Source organism: Thunnus albacares, chromosome 14 (genome assembly GCF_914725855.1).
Source record: "Thunnus albacares chromosome 14, fThuAlb1.1, whole genome shotgun sequence".
Classification (NCBI taxonomy): Eukaryota; Metazoa; Chordata; class Actinopteri; order Scombriformes; family Scombridae; genus Thunnus; species Thunnus albacares.
This window is the reverse complement of record NC_058119.1, coordinates 5,544,475-5,566,713: the sequence shown is the minus strand read 5'-3', so window position 1 is coordinate 5,566,713 and position 22,239 is coordinate 5,544,475. Positions and strand designations below refer to the sequence as shown.

Genomic DNA, 22,239 nt, shown 5'->3' with positions numbered 1-22,239 from the left:
CATCAGTGATGGATTTTAAGTTATTTTTCATAGCATAGAATGGAGGGAAATTAAGTTGGGACTTTGTTTTAATTCCTAATTAGGCTTAAAACACAGAAAGGAAGTATTGGTCTAATTACTATTGTGGTTTTTCAAGGGTAAAAACTTATTTTTCTCCACACAAGGGGAAAAACATTTTTATAGATTGATCTGACATGAGAAGAATGAAGAATGTCTGAATGGGGCTTTATATTCACCTCTGGAAAAAAACAACACTACATTTCTGTTTATTAAATCATGCCAGATCCATAATAATTATGGAAAAACAATTATTTGGGCTTTTTTTTGTAATTGTTTTGGCAGATATGTTCACTTGTTTCAAGAAAAATAACTTTAGGAGACATAAACACAAGATTTCCAGACTTGATAATTTTACTATTTTTTCAATGTTTCTAAATTGTCTGCCACAGTTTGTCTTGTAGTCAAGTTGCCTGGTTAAAATTTGTGCAGTGGTTTTTTTATGTGAGTGCCTGGTGAAGGAACTGAGCCCCCTCTTTTCTCACCTGGAGTCTCCGTGTCTTTTGAGGTGAACCTGCAGCAGCCAGAGGAAAGGATGCTGTGGCAGAAACAGTCCCACACACAAGGCTAGAAACTGCCAGCCCTGAAGAATGACACACAGAGACATTGATACTTAACAGACTGAACAAACTGAAACCCATATGAGACAGAGAATCTATAAAGGCAGGATCAGAAGTATTATAGTGCAGCATGTGAGACATAAACAACAGCTTCATTTGGCTGGATCCTCCTCGTCACACACTGTTTCACTATGAAACGTGTGTCACTACTATAACCAGTTTTGCTCCTGTTAATCAGCTAGTCCATTCATGTACAGGATCACAGAGTTATTTATGGTCTAGAACCAACAGGATTGTGCTGTGACTCAGTCTGTTGTCTTTAAATCCTCCGGTCGGTTGAGACATGACCATGCTTTGGAAATCTTACATATCTTTTGACACTGTCTAGCAGTGTCAACTTTAATTTGCGCCCTCTGCTGGTAATGTGTCTGCAGGTGTTACAGGTTGTCTGGTTATTGGATATGGAAGATCACATGACTACAGGGTGACAGAGCACAAAGACACTGGGTGCTTTGAAGCAGGTGAAAATTTGAATCCCTTTTCTGAGATGAACATTTAAGGACTTAGTCTCTGTATGTAAAAGCTTTTTTTGGTAACCATGCCAACAGAAGGGAAGCAACTACAAAGAGCAGTTTGAAACTTTGAGCTACAACTAACCACATACTGGACTGCAATGCTTTTTCCTGATGAGTCAGACACTCTGTACTTCCCATGCATGGATGTGTTATAAGAGTTGGATACTGCACCAAAAATGGCGCCAATTCAGTCCAATAAGAATTGTTCGCCTGGCGCATACGCCAAAAAAAAGTTTCTAGCTTCCAGGTTTACTTCTGTGTTGTGCGGCCCACTGAATATGAGCAGTAGTGTTTCCTCCACTGGCCCCGCCTACAGGTTCCCACTCAGCCCATAGACTTTACATTGTGGTGATATCACAGACTTTTAAATCGCTTTTCTCGGCTCGAGAACAGTTTCAAAAATATATGGCCTCCATGGATCAAAAATTCATAATAGAAAGAGTCATAACTGACCTTGTTTGCAGTTCAAGGTGTCCTGTCTACAGTTTTACTGATGTCTCTTTTACAATGGTGTTCTATGGGGAAAATACCTGTTGGGCCGCAGGGGGATTTTTCGTTGAAATACTGCGAGTTGCCAAAGGGAAAAATTGGCTGCAAGGCTGAGCGGCAGAGCCCCACCAGCTCTTATAATACATCCACGTTCCAATGTCAAATGTTTCCAACAAACAACACATGCTACTGCTGCCACCGTGTGGTGAGAGTATGCACCTGCAGGGGTCCGGGGTGGCCATGCGGCTGCCTCTTTCGGGTCTGCTTGATGAGCTGGCAGAAGAGCTCATTCTGAAGCTCGGGGTGGGCCAGACACACCTGTAGGGCACTCTGGGCCAGTGAGACGTGGTAGTCGATGGCCGGAGCATCGATGGCCACATTGATGAAAAGCTGACAAGTCTGAGAAGATACAGGATGAGAAATAAGCTGTGATGATCAATGATTCAAACATTATTAAAGATTAAAAGCTACGGGAGATGTCAACCTGTGACTGTCAACTGTGTCGTCTTATTAATAAAGATTAGACAGGTTCAAATAAGATACATTTGAGCTTTCACAACATTCAAATATATGCAGCAAGGTGTTGTGAAGTCTGATCAAAGCATTCATTCTATAAAGGCACACTTTGTAAATTACTACATTTTCTGAATGATCATAGGACTACTTGTCCACATCGTAGTTTCTGGATAAAACTGCATATCAGTGCTATATAAGAGCATGTATATCTGTGTACCTTGAAGAGTTTAACAGCCTCTGTTTGCAGGGCCTGTGAGGGCAGCGTAGTGAGAGGAGACGACAGAGCCTCCTTACTGAAACACAACATGGGATGTCTCCAGATCTGAGAGTCTGAAATACAGAACGGCAGACTTCTAGCTAAAGGCAACAACAAGCATGCGTCATATAAATGAATTAAACAATGTGCAGTATATGCTACAAGAAGCATGAGAAACAGAAATAAGAGACCAGACAAATGAGAGACTTTAAGAAAATATAAAACATCAATAAATAGATTCAGTATAAGATCCACATGCAAAAGCAAGTTGGAAAACATCAGTACCTTTTTACAACATCTTGTTTTGCATGTTAAATTAAAAAAAAAGGGAAAACAAATGAGTTCACTGATTTGCATTCAAAGCTGTGATGTCTTTGACGTCATTTGTAGGTGGATGAAGGCCAAGAAAACATGATCCAGTTTACTCATCAACACACTCAGCTTTGGTTCATCAGGGTGTGAATGATCCATCAGCAATCATAACAATCTCTTATTTACAGATCATTTCATTTAGGGCTGCAATTATAAGAGGCAAATATTGGGGGATTATTCCAGATTTGACTCAATCAGACAATCATCTAATCTTCATCTTCCCAAACATCACAGCCAAAGGTACATTTTCCATCACATACAGGGGTCCAGATAAATGAACTACTATTCTCATTGACTCCTTTGGAACATATTTAAAACAGGCTTTAATTGTGCAGATTTCTTGTTTAATTGTTCACACAGATTATCGTGAGGAACATTCCCATAATGAATAGCATTTATTTTATTAAACATTATATGTGCTTATGAATAGGCTCCAAACAGGCTCATGTTCAGTATATGTTTGTGTTACTGTTACAGTTATGATTTTTATCATATCTAGTTTGGTGGTGTATGACCAGCCTTACACATCACAATAAAATGATTAGTGTGAAACTCAATTTTGAAGTTAAAAAAAAAGAAGCAGCTATTAATAAAGCACAGAGACGCAACAAGAAAGAAAATATTTGTGTAAAATACTCACTTGGATCTCCGTCCAGTTGAAAGAGTTTCCCCACCAGTTGTTCAAACTCAGTGCCGACTTTACCCACCGTGGTTCCTGCTGCCACAGACAGATGGTACAGCCACGAGTCCTGCAGAGACACAAACACTTTACAACCAATTCTTGCTTTGAACTAATAATTAGTCACATTTTCACAGAAATAAACATTCTTTTTTGCTAGTTCAGATCAACTAGTACACAGAAACACAATCTGGATACCTCTCTATCTGATTTATGAAAACATTTCCAGTTTTGTTTATAATAAATACAAGAAGAGCATGAAAGTTACTTGTGATGACCACAGTGGCTGAGAACAAACAAACCTCATCAATATAAAATACAATAAGATATCACTGTCCTGACGACCGGGAAAAACTGCAACAATAACAACAAAAAAAGGAACATTCAGAGTGAGACCTTCTCGTGCTGGGACTCGATGAGCAGGTAAGTTGGCCCTTGCTCCTGCGGCTGGATGGCGATGGTGAAGGGTGCCACCTGTAACCCCCGCCCACACGCCTTCAGGTCCTCATCAGAATCCCGTGACCTGTCCACCTCTTCCACCCGGGCCTCCCACAGCTTAATCTGACCCAGTGGGAACTGGGAACACAGGCACAGACAGACACTCATTGTTTAGCTTTGCATGAGTGTTTAAGCCTTGGGTTTGAAGAGTACATCACTTCAGGTAAGAAAATCAATAAGTTTCACCTGATAAGAGCATTACAGTTCTGTCTCTACATCATGTAAATCTTAAGACTGAGATCTTTTCATGTTAAATCCTACCTTGTCCTCTTGGCTGCGAAAGTAGTACAGCGTTTTGCCAATCAGAGCGCACCAAACCCGCTTCGAGTAGCCGTGTTTCACCTGCCGTGAATAGAATATAAATTTCAGTAATTGCTGTGGCTTCAGTGACAATCTAGCAGCAAATAAATATAAATAAATCTAAGTGGGTAGATATATAAAATGAAAAATGTTATTGCTTCATTGTTTTCATTTTGGTAAAGTTCTATGTTGTGAAGATTTGTATTCAGTCAGTGCAGCTGTTGGACCTTGATGAGCAGTCCCTTCATGCCGGGCCTGATATCTGGCTGAGTGAAGAGAGGACTGGCAGCTTTCACCCTCAGTACGCTCTGCAGCACCCTGAGCCACTCCTCCAGCAGGTTAGGAGAGTCAGCCTTCAGGTAGTAAACACGCTTCCCCGTCACGATCTACATGCAGTGACAAAAACACAGGTGGAGGTGAAGGTGGGAAAGGGAAGCAGAATCACGGTAGATATTTTTAATTTTGACATCTACTTTTTAAAATACTCTTCACCTCTAAGCATTATTGAATACCTGGAGAACTTGTTTTCCCTCTCCACGAGCGATGCTGCTGGTGGCGTTGACCTCGATCTGACCCTGAGGTTTCCTGATCACATCACTCTGTGGAAGAATGAAGACGGTTTTACGGTGGCTCGCTGCAGACGTACAGAGCTACATCGACTGACCTAGGCCTGTAATCATCTCCGGTGGAAACACGCCTGAGACAGAACCCCCACACTGGGTCTCCCTCCAACCCTTCTATAGTACATCTTCCTAGACCAGCCTTACAGACGACATCCTCCTTCCACCTTCACCCTTCCCCTTTACATCCATTCATCTGTTCTCAACATCCAATACCTCCTAAATTTCCATTAAAACCTTTAAATGACATATTGTTGTGGTGTGTTTCTTGCTAGTGAAAAAGCATCTAAATTAAAAAATGTGATAAAATAATATACAGTTAATCTCACAGGTGATTTATAGTAGAGCAGCTCTCCGTCTTTGAGGACAAACCAGCGTCTCTTCCAGGTTTTCTTCCAGGTCTTCACCATTTTCAGCAGGTAGCCTGACTTCTCCATCGGTTCCTACAACATACAACCCTGTTCAGTTTTCTGTATTACAATGCACAGTGCAGGACACAGATGTGTACCTCACTAAATTAGTGAGGTACACGTCTATGTCATCATCAGTCCAATGTATCAAACCCTGGATGTATTCTTTAAATACAGACTGACTGACTTACACTCTTGCCATTGTCACTGGCTGAAGAGCAGGTTTTGGGGAGTTTCTGCTCTGGTTCAGAGCACTCTGTGTCAGTGGAGTAGGCATCAGGAGGGATGGCATAGTCACTCTCTGACGTCATTGAAGACATGGACACAGCTAGAGGAGAAGCACAGGTAAAGTAGTTGACAATATAATATATAGGCATTCACATCTTTTACATCATAAAAGTAAATATCTACTTTTTTAAAAATACAACATTTAGATGTGTAAAAATAATACCAAATGCCCTTCACACACATTCAGTCACAAGCTTTTGCTGTTTCTTTATGAAATTATAAAATTTAGCACACAGGTATCACTGTCCAAACTCAGGTATATGAAACAGATAAATAAAATCATATTAGAATTACACTAGAAGACAATACTATAAAATATTGTAAATTAAGCCTGCTGTGAATTCACCTTTAGCTGTCAGACACATCATGAATTTCTAATGGAAACCTGTTGTGATTTTTTTTCATGTTGACCATTCCAGCAGCTGCAGTGCACAAGGACAGTCTTCCCTTCAGCTGCGGTGGAAATTCTAATAACCTTCCAGTCCATGTGTTGTGTACCTCTCTTGAGAGAACGTGGGCTGCCTGGGCTGCTGTCCTTGCGGGAACTGGAAGAGGTGTGGGAGCTGCAGAAGGAGCCGTCCTCTTCTCCAGAACTGGATGATTCCTCGGAGCTGGATGACTCATCTGAGAACGGACTGCTGCTCAGTAGAGTGGCTTTCTGTAAAACGGAAGCAGGGTGGGGGGTCAACCCACTAATGATACACACTTATAAAGTCATTGATACACATTGCTGCGGTAAATAAATCTGACGGCATACAAACACAACACTGACGAGGCTTTCTTGTGCAATCAACCACACGTCATCGGCATGTACAGGAAGTCCTGCTGTGTACAGTTGTACTTACCCCCTTCAGAGTAGTGTAAACTGGTGTAGTCATGTTTTTATAGATGAGAGATGTGTACATGACAAAGGCAGGGTAGGAGGACTGCAGGGAGGGGTCTACAACACAGATTAAAGTTTCAGTTAGTCAGTTATTCAGTTGAACGTCTCTGAAGCTGAGACTTGAGCCTAAGGCTGTTGATGAGTTGCCTCCATTTTTTCTGTCTCACCTTTGCTAGCAGGGTCTGTGCAGGAAGTCTCAGACAGTCTGATTCCTGATTTAGCCACAGCATAGATACGACTCTCCTGTGGAGGAAACATATCAGTCAATATTTTAAAAACACACATTATGACACTAAAAAAATAACTTTTTGCAAGCAAATATCCGACGATAGCTTACGTTTTATAGTGTTGTAACATTATATGTAAGGACGCACTGCATGTAGATGACACTGTCTTGTATTACAGTATTTTAAGATGACAGACAGGTATATAAAAAGCCTTTCATTTGTAGGGATGGACATGTTAGGAATTTAATTTGTATGTTTTTTAGTTTTATCCTGTGCCTGGATCTTAGATAAAATGTACTTTAGTTTCTCTGTAGTAAAACCAAAACATCTTCAAAATCTTCAGACACTCTTGAACCTTGTGAAACTTAACATTCTGCAAGAAACAAAATGTACATTTTTCCCAGCATCAGTCCACAGATTAACATTTTTCATCGACCCATAACTGACCACAGTTCAGATTAAACAGTGGACCTTCTTACCCAGGAGGGGAGCCTGTGTAAAGGGGGAGTAGGAGGTTTGCTGCCGGGTGCTGAGTTGTCACAGTCCGGGCTCATGTCTGTACCAGGTTCAGAGGGGACAGGTGAGACCTGTAAAGACAGCAAGGGGGGTGTAGTTTTTGAGTTGGGGAGGATTTGGGGAGACGTATCCTTGCCCGTCTCCATGTTGACCTCCTGCTCCTGGTCGAGGTCAGTTTCTTGTGGCCGGAGGGGGCGCAGCATGCTGAGGGCGTTGCGCGTTTGTCCATGTGCTGCCTCAGTGCTGATTGGTGGCTGGCTCAGGTGTTTCTTGGCAAGAGACACGTTCATCAACCCGAACCCTGCTGGGGTCCGCAGCCGGGGCTGTTTGGGTGAGGCGGGGTTGTCCCTTAGGTCCTGGGGTGGGTTGGGTCGTTTAGGGGTAAGAGCTGGCGTGAGGATGGGGCTGGGAGTGTTAGGTTCGCTGGAGGAGGATGAGGAGTCGAGTCTCTGTGACTGGAATCGTTTGTTGAGCTCCTCGGAGGTGCAGTCCTCCAGCTTGGCCCTGTGTGCCTCCTCCTCCCCCTCCTTACACCCTCCCAGTGCCCCATCTGACGACCCCGCTCGCTGCATGTCATCATCAAACAGAGAGCTGCTGTCGTCCGAGGCAGTCAGGTAGGTCTCACTGCCGGGGCGGCTGAACTCCAGACTACACCCTCCACCTCCTTCTCTGCCCTCACTCCCTCCTCCTCCTTCCCCCTCTGATGCAGCGCTGGAAAGCACCGAGGAGACGCCGCGAGACTCAGAGCCACAGGCATTCTCCCCAGGGCTTTCAGATGCACTGTCATCTTCCAGAGGAGTTACCACAAGTCCAGTCTGGTCCGGTTTCTGGACATCACCGTCCACCCCTGGGGAGGCTGACTGCTTGCTACTCTTCTCTGTCAAAGCAAACACAAAAATGGATCTTTCATTTTGGTTATTCATGAAATCCACTTGATAATAACTGTATAATTTCATAATGGATGTGTTACAATGTAAAACTGTGCTTTTTAAGTTCATTTTTCAGTGATGTTGTGCAGATCCCTAACTTTCTCAAAGAAGAGTTATGGTCAAATTCAACCAGCTGAAATACAGGAAAAATCTTTCTTATCAATTTATTTCTATTTTGTTCAGATATAAAGGACTAAATTAAAGATTTGGATCCTTTAGCGTGTCTTTGCCCCCATAGTATATTTGATAGAAGCAGTGATTTTGGTTCTTAGCCAGCAATATAGCTCTAGGGATGGCAATGTTGGTTGGCCGTGACTTTTCATCCAGCACCATCAATTAGTCACAGTTTTAATTTATCCAATACTTTGGTTTATGACAAAATTACCTACAAAACTAATGTCATTCCCATCACGTTAGCATGCTAACACACTAAACTAAGATGGTGAGCACTGTAACCATACCTGCTAAACATCAGCATAGCATATTTGTCATTGTGAGCATGTTAGCATGCTGATGTTAGCATTCAGCTCAAAGCAGCGCTGTGTCTAACCAAAGGCTCCCTCAGCTGCTAGCATGACTGTAGACTCTTACAGATGTTGTAATAATGATGTCTGTAATGATTAGCAAATGGTTAGCAAAGGGCAAGCATATTTAACTCAATGAACTGCCAAACATTCCTCTTTCTGAATCCCTACCAGGTCTGCTGTTCTTTAGCTGACTATGACCTTTGATCTTTCCAACTGAGAAGGAAGGCTGAGTGTGTTACTTGTTAGCATTATTGTCTCTGCAGTTGCTCAGAAATGATGCAGCATGTGCAGTAATGAATGAAATAAATGATACTGTAGTTACTAGCCAATAATATGATTTTCCAAATTAAAAAAACTGTACTATTACATGTTCTTTTCACCTTTTGACTGCGGTTGACTTACAGTCCAATCTGTGGCCTCTCCAGTCATATGAAATCTACAACTTATGTGGCTACAAAGTATGGTAGTGAAAACCTTTCCCTAAGACACCATGGATATGACCTAATGGCTAAAAAGTTCCTCTGAGTCACTTTCCATTTTTCACTATTAAAACATGCCCTCATGCATCCAGCTCTGCGCCAGTGTCCCATTTCAACCAGACGTATGCTGAATCACAGAAGCTGTTTCCATATCCATAGCTGCTGCATATGTGGTCTTACCAGTTTTGTCTTTGCCCTCAGTCTCTTCCTGGGTGCTGAGGGTCCTCTGGGAGGGTGCTGGACCAGTGAGGACCTGAGGGCTCTTCCCTCTCACCTGGAAACAGCCAAACGTCAGGCTGCTCAGACGCTGGGCCTCACCTGGTCTGCAAAGGACTCCTCGTCCACCACCACACCTCTGCTCAAATTCTGGAAAACAAAGCATCCTCATGGACATTTTATCTAGCTAGTTTCTACTGATAGACATGTATAAACAGATGCCTCAGGTCCTTACCCTGCACTTGTTTCTGTAGCTCCAAAATCTGAGCTTCCTGTTGCTTATTGGTTTCTCTTAGTGCAGCGTTCTCCACCTCAAACTGAGGAACAAACATGTATTAACATAAAACAACCACTTGGTAGAGGAAATTATGACAAACTGATGACCTTAAACATCACCATCCAGCTTACATTTTTCTTTCTTCCATGTGTATGACTATTTACCTCTGACAACTTCAGCATCACCCATTCCTTGATCTTAGCCGCTTTCTCCTCCACTGTCTTGGCATCCTGATGTCGTATTTGTTTCTAGTGAAAGAAGACACACTGGGGTCATGCAAGCCTTAAAGCAGCCTTAAAATATTTGGGACTCAACCAAAGAATAGAGAGCTATTGCAGATAAAATTAAGGAAGCTTGGCTTGAAGTGGCTCAGTGGATTTCAATAATGACATGGAATGTCACAGCAGAAAAGGGTTATGACACTAGACGAGGATGAGTTCACAAAGTGGTCAGTAGTTTTAAATAAACAACTTGGATTATCCGTATTTGTAGAGACGAAAAGCTCAGAAAAGTAGTTTGCTCTTCTTGCATCTTTAATGTTTTTGTTCAAGGATTATAATAAATCTTTCATAAGTACATAATGAACCAGGAGGTTAGTTTGTCTCTCCAAGATCATGCTTTTATTAAATCCATGGGGATATATAGAGGTTTTTGTTGGGACAGCACATTCCCAGGGCACAACAGTAGACTTTCAGCCAGGTGTGCAGCTGTCTGACGTGAGTACAGCTCTGAAACTTTGAAAGGAAGTTTGTTTGTGTGTATATGTGTCTGTGAAGATTGGCGCATGGCATGCTACATTCTTTGTTTCTTTTACATCTGAAAAAACACATCTACTGGCACTACATCTGTTGCATTGATGAAATTCTTTGTGTGTGTGTGTGTTTTCTACCTGCTCCTCCAGCTGCTGCTCCAGTTGGGCGATGAAGTCCTCTTTCTCCTGCACCAAGGCCTGCAGCTCTTGGCATCGTTGAAACAAACGCACCTCTGAGTCTCCGGATTGACCGTCTGGAGCCTTCAGCTTCTCTTCCATCCATTGCACCTGAAATCACACAAACACATAAGAGCACATGGGCACACACACACACACACACACACACACACACACACACACACACAGAGAACAGATGAACACACTTCTGTTTGCAGCTTTACCTGCTGGTGAGCAGTGAAGGCCCGTTTTTCTGCATCTATCACCTGCGTCTCCAATTGTTGAATCTGTGAAAGGAAAGAAACAATATTTAATTTCCTTTAATCTCACCTTTTTTTTTTTATTTGACCTCTTTTCTTTTGAACATTTTTTATTTCTCCCTCCTAATATTTTACAACTCTTGTTACTTACTAAGACATATTGCATCCTATACAGTATATATAGGCTACACAACCCACAAAGTAACATTCTTTGTCCCCCTTCAGACCAGAATATTTGTGTACACATGGAGGTGAAATATCAACTCCACTTCAGACTGAAGCCAAACACAACAACACCAAATAAAGACAAAGAAAGTGCTGCATGCTAGAGAAGTAATGAGAACACCACTTGAGATAACGCTGCTACGCTGGGAATGAGCAGATGCTTTTCGGCTGGTCTTGGACTTTCTTCACCTTTTCTGATTCAAAATAACATTTACAGTAAGGATTAGAATATTGACGATTTAAAGGTGCACTGTGCAAATACATTTACATTTTAGTAATTAAACAAAAACTCTATAAAGAAGCGATCTCTTTGCTTCAATTCACTGAATGTTGATTGTAGTTTGCATCTGTACTTACAGTATGTTCAAGTATTGTTTGTGTTAAATTTAAATGTGGCATCCTGTTATTACAGAAACAGAACATTCATTCCCCATTATCAATTATCATTATAGAATAGACTAATACACGCCTGCATGTTTGTCAAATTGAAGACCATATTGTTCTCCTTTGTGTCCCTGTCACTTTGTCACTAATAACATACTTTTTGGACACACCTTCCCATTCTCTTGAATGAGGAAGTGTATCCAAACGTTTGGCTGATACTGTATAATTCAATATATATTTAATGACAGAAAACAACTGTCACCTTTACAGTAGCTCCATCAAAACAAATAAGAGTAGAGTAACTTCAAGAAAAGGACAGAGGCATATTTGCTGTTTTATGATAACAGTTTCACTTTAAAACCATCTTTAGGAGCTGTTAAAATGTCAGGAACTACTGCTAATAAATACCAGGTGTGCCAGCTAATTGTCCGGTTGCATCAGTTAGGCTGATGATGTCACACACGTAAGATTGAACACAGGAACAATTGAACACCCACAGCTCTATGTGTCATGCTAACACATTGAGTTCCTTGGAAGCTTTTAGACCTCTGTTCAAGGAAGGTTTATATCTACTGATGACAAATGTGTCTTCATGTTGGAATCCCCAATATTTAGTTTGACCATTTATTTCAGTGTTTTTGTATATTATCAATAGATTTCATGTCTTGTCTCCAGGTGTCAGGACCTGTGACATCATCAGCCTAATTGATGCAACTGAGCAATCACCTGGTATTTAATATTAGCTGTTGATCCTGACCAACTGCCTGCTCCTGGAGATGGTTTTAACTGAAAGCTCCAAACAGCAAATATGTATTTTAAATGTCAGAGGATCTCCTGGTTGCTGCAAAACAATCCAGCAGAATTCCCTAAATAGAAAACAGGATGTAGAATCCATTTCCAAGAACAGGCTGCCAAGTCTTCTTGGCAACGGATTCATTTGTTTACAACACCTACACTTAATGTCTCAGGATTGATGAGGCAGTTTTATTGCTGCAGAAGGGCTGCGTATAGCACCTTTAACCGGTTGCATAATGATGATGAGGTGTCACATCTATAAAGGTACAACCAGCTCTTTGTGTACAATGCTAAGATCAGAGCAGCACATGCAGAACCTGGTAGGAGTGTGTTAAACCTGCAGTAACACCCCAAAAGGTCACGCAGCTTTCACACATAAGTTACAGCACACATGTACACACACACACACACACGCACGTACGTACACAGACAGATACCAGCACGTATGCCAGTGTACACACTGACACGCACACTACACATGCGCATACACAGGGATGAAAAACCCTGCGGGAAATGAGGAGAGACTTGACTTTATGAGCAACATTCCTCTGAAATTCCTCAGCTCAAAGTGGCGGAAGCAGCAGTGAAACCAGTGTCTTCAGAGAAAACGCTCTCAAACCTCACTGGCTTCGTGGAGGAAAAAATGTAGGAATGTCGATGGAAATTCTCTGCGTAGCAATTTTACAACCACCACGGTTGGAATATTTTGCTACATGTGCACATATACACGTACAAATTAGATTAGAGGAAACTTTCAAAGTCCCTGAAGGGCAACTGGGTCGACACACACAGCTAGCGCTATTACAGGAAGTGATTCATCGTAGGGTTAAAATATAAATGTCGCATTCATGACAGATTGACTACGTTCAGGACATTAAATTATTCTGCTTTGAATGATGATTTGTGTAAGATGTGGTTTTTCCACTAAAAAAAGTTCAATTCCCTAGTTAAAAAATTTTAAAAGCACATATCCTTGAAAATCTAGAGTCTGTAAATGTGCAAATGTTTCAAAAGTTCAACCACTAGAGGCAAGATGTCTCCATCTTAACTGAGACATCAATTCTCAGCATATGTAGGTTTAAAGTTTCAACCTCTCATGTGTGTAAGTTGAACACGATTGGCTCCCGGACAAGTAGTGATGTCACAAAATCCTGCTCGTACTTACACGCGTTTAACTCAGATTTCAGGTGAGCACAGTGTCAAACTCCGCGCATACACAAACTTTCAGCATCATGTTCTTATCACCTTTCTGTAAATTATCCAAATGAATGATTCCAAACCAAGTTATTACAAACTGAAAAATAAGTTATTCAGGTTTTTGAGCAAAGTCTCATCAAATGCATAACAGTGGAACGCAATTCACTGCTTCAAACATCATTATTTTACATGTGATGTTGCATATATCTGCTACGTTCATGAGTGATAACAAAAAGTATCCTTAGCAATACTGTAATACTGATTTCGACCATATCGAACAAGCCTTAAGACCCAATTGCGGCTACATCCTTGCAGTCTGTGAGTACGAGTATGTCTTTCAGCTACCTGTTCCTGTACCTGCACACAGCTCTACAGCCATGATTAAAAAAAAGATTCAATTTTTGTTCCATTTCTTCCTCCACCCGAATTCTTAAAGGCAGTTCAGTTTTCCTAGTACTTACTAAGCTTACTAAGAACTTTTAGAAGTGGAAAATGACCGATGCTCTTATGTCATATGTACAATGATGTTGCCAGGTATCAGTGTCAGAGGGGATTCTCCTACGCACTCAGATGAGTTAACACAGCTGCTCTTCTACCGTGAAGAGCGGCACCTGTATTCAGCTGTAGCGCTGACACAGTCAGTGCAGACTGGCATGGCCGTGCTTCAGCTTTCCCCCCTTTTTTTGCTTCTGTTAGCTTCCAGAGTTCAGCAGAAACGGACGCAGCTCAGTCCAAAAGCAGCCACACCCTGCCAGAGCCACTCACTGTTTCCACTGCGAGACGCTTTCTGGACCAAACTGAAAGCGAGGCCTTTACTGCAGCCACAGTCCCACTTGTCGTTTCAATGTGATTTTTTTAAAGAAGCCGATTCTAAGAAGGAGAGTTTATGAGATTATGTCACAGTGTGTCCTCGACATGCTGACGGTGACTGCTATACATCATGCGTGGGTGTATTTATTTCACTTATTGGACAGTGGAGCCACATCACTTTCATGTCTGGCTTTTGAAGATACTGTGATACATAACCTCTCTGCAGGAATTCTCTTCATCTATTTCTGTACTTATTTTGATCTAACTCACACACACACACACACATAGATCCTTTTCACTTCAGAAAAAAAAGCCTGTGCAAGCTGGATTTACATTTATTTCCTGATCAAAAGCAGACATGAAGAAGGTTAATGTATGTCACACAAGCACACACACCCTCTCTATTTCTCTCTCTATCTTCTCTATATAGATCCTTCGCTGCACCGCAAGCGACAAACCACATGTGCCTCCCTCAATAACAGATATAGCATCTGGCAGAGAACAGCATGTTAATTACAGGGCATGTATACTGTAGGCTACAGCTGGAGACGACACACACACACACACAATCTCACACACAGATCAGACATAACAACATATAAAAACCTATAAACACACGTCTGATGATGATGATGATGATGATATTCCCCTGTGTATATGTGTGTTTTGCTCATTCTGTATGTTATATATAGGATGAATCAGGATGGGGTGTGTGTGTGTCATATCCTGTGCAGCTTAACTGGGATGAGCAATGACAGGTTAGCGTAACATCGTGGTCATTTGAAGAGTTATTACCTGCTCTCTGGAATATATACTCACACACAGTATGAGTGCTCTTGTTGCTTCACTGAAGTCTAGGCCTCACAAACACACGCATACACGTGATCTCTCCCCTCCCTCTCCCTCAGCCCCCATCACCTCCGTACGACACTCTATCACCTCTGCATTCAATTCCCCGCTCCGATCCAAACTCCAGTTCAACTTCCATTCCTGGAATTCCACAACTGGCTCTCTGTGTCCAACCTCCCCCTGAACTCCATCCATCCCTCCCCCATCGCTCCATCCGCAGCCAGACAGCCAGCTCACAAAGCCTCTTTCTGTAGCCGCTACGACCCACAGTGCTTACCCCCTACGTTACCTACACTTATATGGGTTGAACACCAAATATAGATAGAGTTAGAACTCATTCTCTGCCAAATATGCTCACCGACACTTTAAAACTCTATAATTAAGACTTGTTAAGTGTCAAATATGTTCAATAAAATGAAAGATATAGATACATAAAAACATAAACACATGCAAATGGACATATAAGGGAAAATAAGTGAATAACTCAAGGTTAGCCGTGGGCAGATACGCGCTGGTGACTTGGCAGCTTGAGATGAAAATTGCAAGCGGATGTCTGTGTGTAGCGACACATATGGAGAAGATACTGTTGATTTGGATGTGTGTGTGTGTTTGTGTGAATCACAGAATGACCTCTTGCTTTATCTCCACATATTACTGTCTTATACCACGGCTACAGTTTGACGTCCAGCTGATGCGCTTTATCTGATTTTGACCCTCTTGACCGTGACTGGCGTTCCTAACCTGACATATGATTGGACCATATGGCTGGTAAACCCCGCCTAACAATTGAATCAATCACTGGGAGGTATTAGCAACAGTGTGCAGATCTTTAGTCTGATTCTTGCCTTTAGTTTGATTTTCAATCCAGTACCTTTAAAAGGTTTTTTTGGATGTACCCTTCACCCTGTCTGTCTGTCTTCAGGAAACCCCGCCTACCACATAGGAGGATGCCAATGTTCCAAATGTGGAATCAATCAGTATGGCCAACCCAGAAAGCTGCTCCACCCGTTGCGGTTTGTGTACAGTATACGTACAGTACAGATATATGTGTGTGTAGCTTTCCTCTTATTGTAAATGACATTTATTTGACATTTGACAGCATAACCTCCGACGTTTCACAACTATACTGAAAATAATCCAAGCCGATGAAAGTGTTGGAATCTTTTCATTTATGATTTGCATTTTACGCAATTCAAAATTTTCCCTTACTAGGCGAGAGAGATAGACGGGCAGACAGCTAGAATAAAGATTGTTAGAGTGTGTTAGGTTGAAGGGGGGAGGCTGACAGATCCAAGGAAAATGTAACACACATACTGTAGCCTCTTTGCCTCCACTGTGAGATGTGTAGCCTACTGTTACAGCTGGAGGCCCTGCTGGCCAAAACTAACGTCCCTCCCAAATAACTGCACCCACACAGCCACACCATCACTTTACACTTTTGTGAAAAATCTAAGTTAAGCACACTTTCTACAGTAAACGGTTTTGACTTGACCTGCATACGTACACGTGCACACGAAGAATAACTGACTGCTTAAGTTTGCAAACTCACTTCCTGTGCAACACACACTCATACGCACACACACACACAGTTTACTAAACCGGGTATTTCCTCCCTTGGGCAGCTCAATCTTTACACAAGGCTTCATTTTTTTTCTCCCCGCATTCCCTCTCTATCCCCTCTCACAGGCTTTCTAGGATTTCAGCAATTTGCCAAGGCTGCCAGGATTCATTTTCAGACCCAATTTAACAGATTGATTGATAATTAACTGGCAGTTCACATTCTTTTCCAATAATTACCATTTATAGTTTGGATTTAGAAAGTTTTCTTTTAAGAAATCCAGATGATGCTAAAAAAAAAAAACGGTGTCACTACACACAATATCTATCTGGAAAGGTTGTTTAATTACACTTTAATGAGTCAAATCTCCCTAAAAAGAAGAAGAAGAATCTGTGAGATCATTTTACTTGATTCTAATGCTTTTGAGTTTGAAAGCTCATTGGAATCTTTTATTTTATGTTAGTAGAAAAAAAATACTCAGTGCTAGATGAAGATGGATGTTTCAGAAACAAGACATTAGCCATAATGAGATAATTACTTTCAAAGTAGTAACATTTTGTTGATTTTACAATCTTAACCCACATGATTCATTTGATATAAATTTCTCAAATTATACTGTAGGATCCAGGTCTTCAGTCTGCTTGTATTATAATAACGCTGCGGTTAGCATGAATGAATGGACGCCAACCTATTGTCAGCGTAAGAGGCTTCATCAGCAGAATCCTCACCGCTGAAAATGACTTCTCTTAACTCCCTCTTCATCCTTTTATTAGCCCACCTCCACAGTGAGATATTAGGGGGATTTTGCAGTGACGTACATGCGCCCCCGCGCAGCTTTAAAACAACAAGCTTTGGCGGAGGCGATGGGAGCCACAGAGCAGAGAAAACACATCAGCAGGGGACTGGATATTAACACAATGACCTCATAGCATCAGCGGGTCAGCCAGCGCGAGGTCAAGGGTCATCCTACAACAAAGCCGCATGAGTAAAATAACGACATGTTAACGCAAAAATATCACGTGGAGTTCACATGATGTGCTAATGCTTCCAGACTGTTCCTAGGTTACATACAAGTGAAGTCAGTTAAGATCAAGATATGGCAACATATAGGCTAATATTGACCTTTTATTAAAAATCTGATATTGACAACTCATGGTTTCATGGTTTTCTGATATGATGTAACTATTCTGATTGATTACATATTTACTGTAAAGCTGCTCAGGTCTCTCTGATTGTTAATGGGAAGCCCTTCAACTTCATTTATTCTGATAGGAAACACTGCAGAACCCAGTTATTATTCACTCTACTGGGTTTACAGGAGGAATACTACCAAACCAAACTTCTGGATCCACTGAATCATTGCATTCTTTTTATTCATGAAATGCAATCGATCATAAATAAAAGATACTGAACATCAGCACTTAGTATCTCTGGTTGCCAGCTTCAATCCACAAATATTTTTGTCACTACAAGTCCTCGGAAAAAAAACTGCTGAACTCTGGTTGAACTCTGGATACTTGGGAAGTAAACCAGTGATCTTCCGTACAGTATGTGGTAAAGATGATTACTGATTACTACAGATGATTACTACAGCTATTCTTTATAAGATCTGCAACAAACACACTGACCACATTCTACAGTCTACTGAGAAAAACAGTTTAATACTGGCTAAGGGCTACGAGGTGGTGACCCATATAAGTAGAAATTAGTTTACACTGAGCAGTAAATTACACAATGTTTTATGCTTTAGTTTGCTGATTATTTTTCAGATGTTCATCCAGTTTTTTTTTTTTTTTTTTAAAAAGCCATTAATGGTGTGTTTTATAATGTCGAGTGAAAAAAGGTTTAAACGTAGTAAAAATTCAACCTGTCAGATACGATGGATAAGGCCAAAAATATGCAGCGGAGTCTTTCACATGTGCTACGTGGGCTGCAAAAACCCACCAAACCCAATCTTTCTTCCAAGTCTCTCCGGGAGTTTGTTTTGCTGTCCAGCTGAGCTTACTTTGACTCTGTAATTGACTGGAGCTGGGTCAATCCCATCATGCAGTGCGTGGCGGAGCCCTGTGGTCAGACGGCTGTTTACATTAGAGCTCTAATCAGCCTCCCTGGAGAGCAGCTTCAGATCTAGGCCACTGAGCAGTTTGGGCCGGCCCAGTGCTGGCCAGCTGCTCTGTACTAACCAGACCAGACATACCACAACTCTCTGTTCGAGTATCTTCCTCCACCTCTATATTTATGAGGACCGCATGATGATGATATTTTTTTTAATTATGACATTGTCCGTGGAGCAATAGACCTTTTCCTCAGCCGACATTTTGACTTATCTTAGTAGGAAAAATACAGGTGTTACTGATAACAATGGCTCTGTTCTATTCAGGTGCCCTCAGTAAGTCACGACAGTGTGACAGTGAGCCAACATGTACAACAGCAGGACCCTGAAACTAAAGCTGCTAATCTTAGATCTCTTATCTCAATTTAGTTTCATGTTTTTCTCTCTTTTATCCTTTTTTAATCTAGGTATTGCTGGTTTTAATTATATTTTAAGAAGATAAATATACGGAGAGAGATCATGCCTGAACCAAAAAATATATGATTTGTAAACAGACGTGTCATTAAATGCCCTTCCAAGGAGTGCATATCATGGATATATATTATGAGAGCTATATATGGTACCGCCACTCAGCCGTGCTGCCAGTTTGTCCCAGTGGTCACTCACAGTACTGCTGTCCAAAACGTATCTCACCCACAAACCTCCATTAAATAAAAGCGATGTCTGTAAAACTGTTGACAGGACACCTCTGACTGCAAACAACTGTCCCCGTGATGATGAATGTTGCCTATAACTGATTTACCTTGTCAGCGGTGAGTTCTCGAATCTTGATGATCTGCACCCTGAACTTCATGAGCAGAGCTTCGAGGACTATACACTTCTCCTTCCAGTCCTCCTGGCTCATGGCCTCCTCCTCCGCCATACCGCCTGGCCCTCTGGAATACACAGTATACAGTATGTACATTATAATACAGTATGTTTCCTGTGGGAGAATTGTCTGTTAATTTCCTCCTCCACAGGGAGGCGAGAGGTCAAGGTCAGCTACAGACAACAGTCCTTGAAGCTGGTTGGGGGTATTGCAGATGGCATAATTGCTGATATATTGTCTGTTTGACCAACATGTGTTTTCATAGGAAGATACAAATGACAGATGTTTAACATCTTTAGGTTTAAACATTTTCTTACCCCAAATCCCAGTTATTCAGGTCTGAAATCCCATTCAAACCCTTAATAATTCAGGTGTTAGAATATCCTCAGGTCACAAACAAAGAGTATGATATTGATCAGTTTTAATTAACAGGAAATACATCAAACTTTATCCTATCAGTCATATCAGAGATGGACAGCAGTCACTGAGCAGTATTGACTCTTGTTAAAAGGCTATAGAATGTCGAATAAACTCCATATATCAAACAAAAGCAGACAGACAGATGCAAGTGCAGATGTTTTGCCATCAGCCAGCACCTGAAATATTCCAGGGTCGAGCCCAACCGGACCAGTGTGGGCAGTGGGTGTATCGCTTAGCTTGGCCAAACAGATAAAGACCACTGTATTATTCCAAAACACCCTCAACAAGCTCCCCGGGGCGGACTCGCATCACGTTTTCCAACACTATCGTTGGAAAACAGGTGGTAAACACAGAGAGAGAGAGAGAGAGATAGACAGAGAGAGAGAGATGAGGATCGCTGATGGAGGAGACCAGAGGGAGGAAGATAGAAAGTCTAGGTTTCCCTTCCAAGTAATAACCTCTCATTACCAGCCTGGCCTCCTCACAAAGAGACTGCAAACATGTGTGGAGGGAGGCCATAAACCAGTTTCCACTTATTTCTGTTGCTTGTTTGCTGTGGTCGACACTGATGAAGGCAAGAAAAAAAGAGCTCTCACCCCACAAAACAAAACAACACAAGTGACTGAGGGCAAGAATTTAATATGACATGTTGCATAGGGATACAAATGTGGAATCATTGGCTTTTTATATGAAACAGTTTGAAATTGTAACTCACACTTACAATGACGTTAAGCCACTTTTGTCAACCAACACTTTAAAACACCTTGTATCATTTTAATATGCTGTAATTTACGCTGCATTGCTGTTAATCATATCATTAATTTCATAGTAAATTGCCCTCTCTCACCCTTTTTATAGTCTAGTCGGTTGCTGAGGTTTAAATTGTCTTTTGCCTCAATAAAAAATGTTATAGACTTGTAGTGACTCTGATATAGTTATCTTACTGAGAAGCTAATTCACTCACATTTACTTGTAAATACATCTTTTATAAATCTAAATAAGATCATATGTGAATATTGGTCAATTTTCTATAATGGAGGACAGATTACATTTTCTGCACACTCATCTCTTCCTTCATTCCACAGTGATGATGAAAGGATGTGACTGGTGGAAAACATGAAAGGCTATTTAACCCCTGACTCTGTTTCTTTTTCTTTTATGTCTCTTTCTGTCTGTCTGTCGCTTTCTTTCCCACTTCCTGTTGAGTAAAGTCGGTGTCAGCGTACAGAGAGAGAATGTGCTGTCTGAGGGTTTCACTGTGTTTTGGTCTGGACTGGTGATGTAGTGAGCCATTAACAGCTATAAGAGCTCTGCTACTCACCATTTATGTTAAGATGAAGATGTACTATGTGTAGATAAATCACTTGTAACTGTAAAATGAACTGTAATGAATGCCTGCTGACTGGAACAAAGTACACTGATAATGATATTAATATTAAGTTGTTGGTTTTTTTTTTAAACTAAAAGGATTACTTAAATATATTTCTATTCTGACAGAGACTTAAAATTTTTAGTAGTAGTCAAGCAGTGAGCTAGCTAGCTAACAGGTATAAGGTGTAGCTCTCTCTGAATTTATAGACTATAACACATCACAGCTAAAACTGTGTTTTCGTTGTCACAAGAATATTTTAGCATGTCATTAAAAAATACTATATATTGTTGAGATATTTGTGTTTGATGTTACCTTTTGAGGTCAAATATGATGTGTTGTTAAAGGGCATAAGCTGTAACATCTCCTACACCTTTTTCAGACTGCAGAAATCTCTTAAGTTGTGTTATTGTGTTGTTTTCATCTGTGGTATTTGAGTATCTGCCTCCGTTTTATGTGTCCATGTATATATGCGTGTATATGAATGTGTATATTTATACATATGACCTGATTATTTCTGTGATTTATTGCAGACCCGAAGTAAATTTCAAATTTCAATAGTTTACAAATTTTTAGAGCTATAGCTCTTAAGACAACGCTGCCTACAACAGCAGCTAGTAAAACACACATAAACAACACTAGCTACTTTCTTAGCTTGAAAACAGTGAATTTATGAGTAATGACAAACCACAGCAGCCAATATTCACACTATCATCAGCTAATTCATGAATTTCACATCATTATCACACCAAATAACTGCCAAGTGAGACACTAGTGCTCAACAACTGAATAAAAAACAACGTTTAAATGATTCACACTATAAAAAGGTCAAACAGCGTCAGTTAGAGA

The 22,239-nt window shown here is 41.0% G+C and overlaps 1 protein-coding gene across 1 annotated transcript in view; it reads right to left on the bottom strand.

The window, feature by feature from the left end:
• plekhh2 (pleckstrin homology domain containing, family H (with MyTH4 domain) member 2) overlaps nucleotides 1–22,239 on the bottom strand; it is a 31,965-nt gene that overhangs the window by 9,494 nt on the left and 232 nt on the right. The window contains exons 2-21 of the mRNA XM_044373324.1: nucleotides 19,536–19,668; nucleotides 10,827–10,889; nucleotides 10,564–10,713; nucleotides 9,839–9,922; nucleotides 9,633–9,714; nucleotides 9,362–9,547; nucleotides 7,210–8,123; nucleotides 6,671–6,746; nucleotides 6,466–6,560; nucleotides 6,119–6,278; nucleotides 5,524–5,660; nucleotides 5,252–5,365; nucleotides 4,815–4,901; nucleotides 4,530–4,688; nucleotides 4,264–4,344; nucleotides 3,901–4,080; nucleotides 3,466–3,574; nucleotides 2,415–2,527; nucleotides 1,901–2,080; nucleotides 543–640 (exon numbers count right to left, since the gene is read on the bottom strand). Of these exons, the coding sequence (XP_044229259.1) occupies nucleotides 543–640; nucleotides 1,901–2,080; nucleotides 2,415–2,527; nucleotides 3,466–3,574; nucleotides 3,901–4,080; nucleotides 4,264–4,344; nucleotides 4,530–4,688; nucleotides 4,815–4,901; nucleotides 5,252–5,365; nucleotides 5,524–5,660; nucleotides 6,119–6,278; nucleotides 6,466–6,560; nucleotides 6,671–6,746; nucleotides 7,210–8,123; nucleotides 9,362–9,547; nucleotides 9,633–9,714; nucleotides 9,839–9,922; nucleotides 10,564–10,713; nucleotides 10,827–10,889; nucleotides 19,536–19,655 (3,188 nt within the window). The 5' untranslated portion in view covers nucleotides 19,656–19,668. The remainder of the gene's footprint in view (nucleotides 1–542; nucleotides 641–1,900; nucleotides 2,081–2,414; nucleotides 2,528–3,465; nucleotides 3,575–3,900; nucleotides 4,081–4,263; nucleotides 4,345–4,529; nucleotides 4,689–4,814; nucleotides 4,902–5,251; nucleotides 5,366–5,523; nucleotides 5,661–6,118; nucleotides 6,279–6,465; nucleotides 6,561–6,670; nucleotides 6,747–7,209; nucleotides 8,124–9,361; nucleotides 9,548–9,632; nucleotides 9,715–9,838; nucleotides 9,923–10,563; nucleotides 10,714–10,826; nucleotides 10,890–19,535; nucleotides 19,669–22,239) is intronic.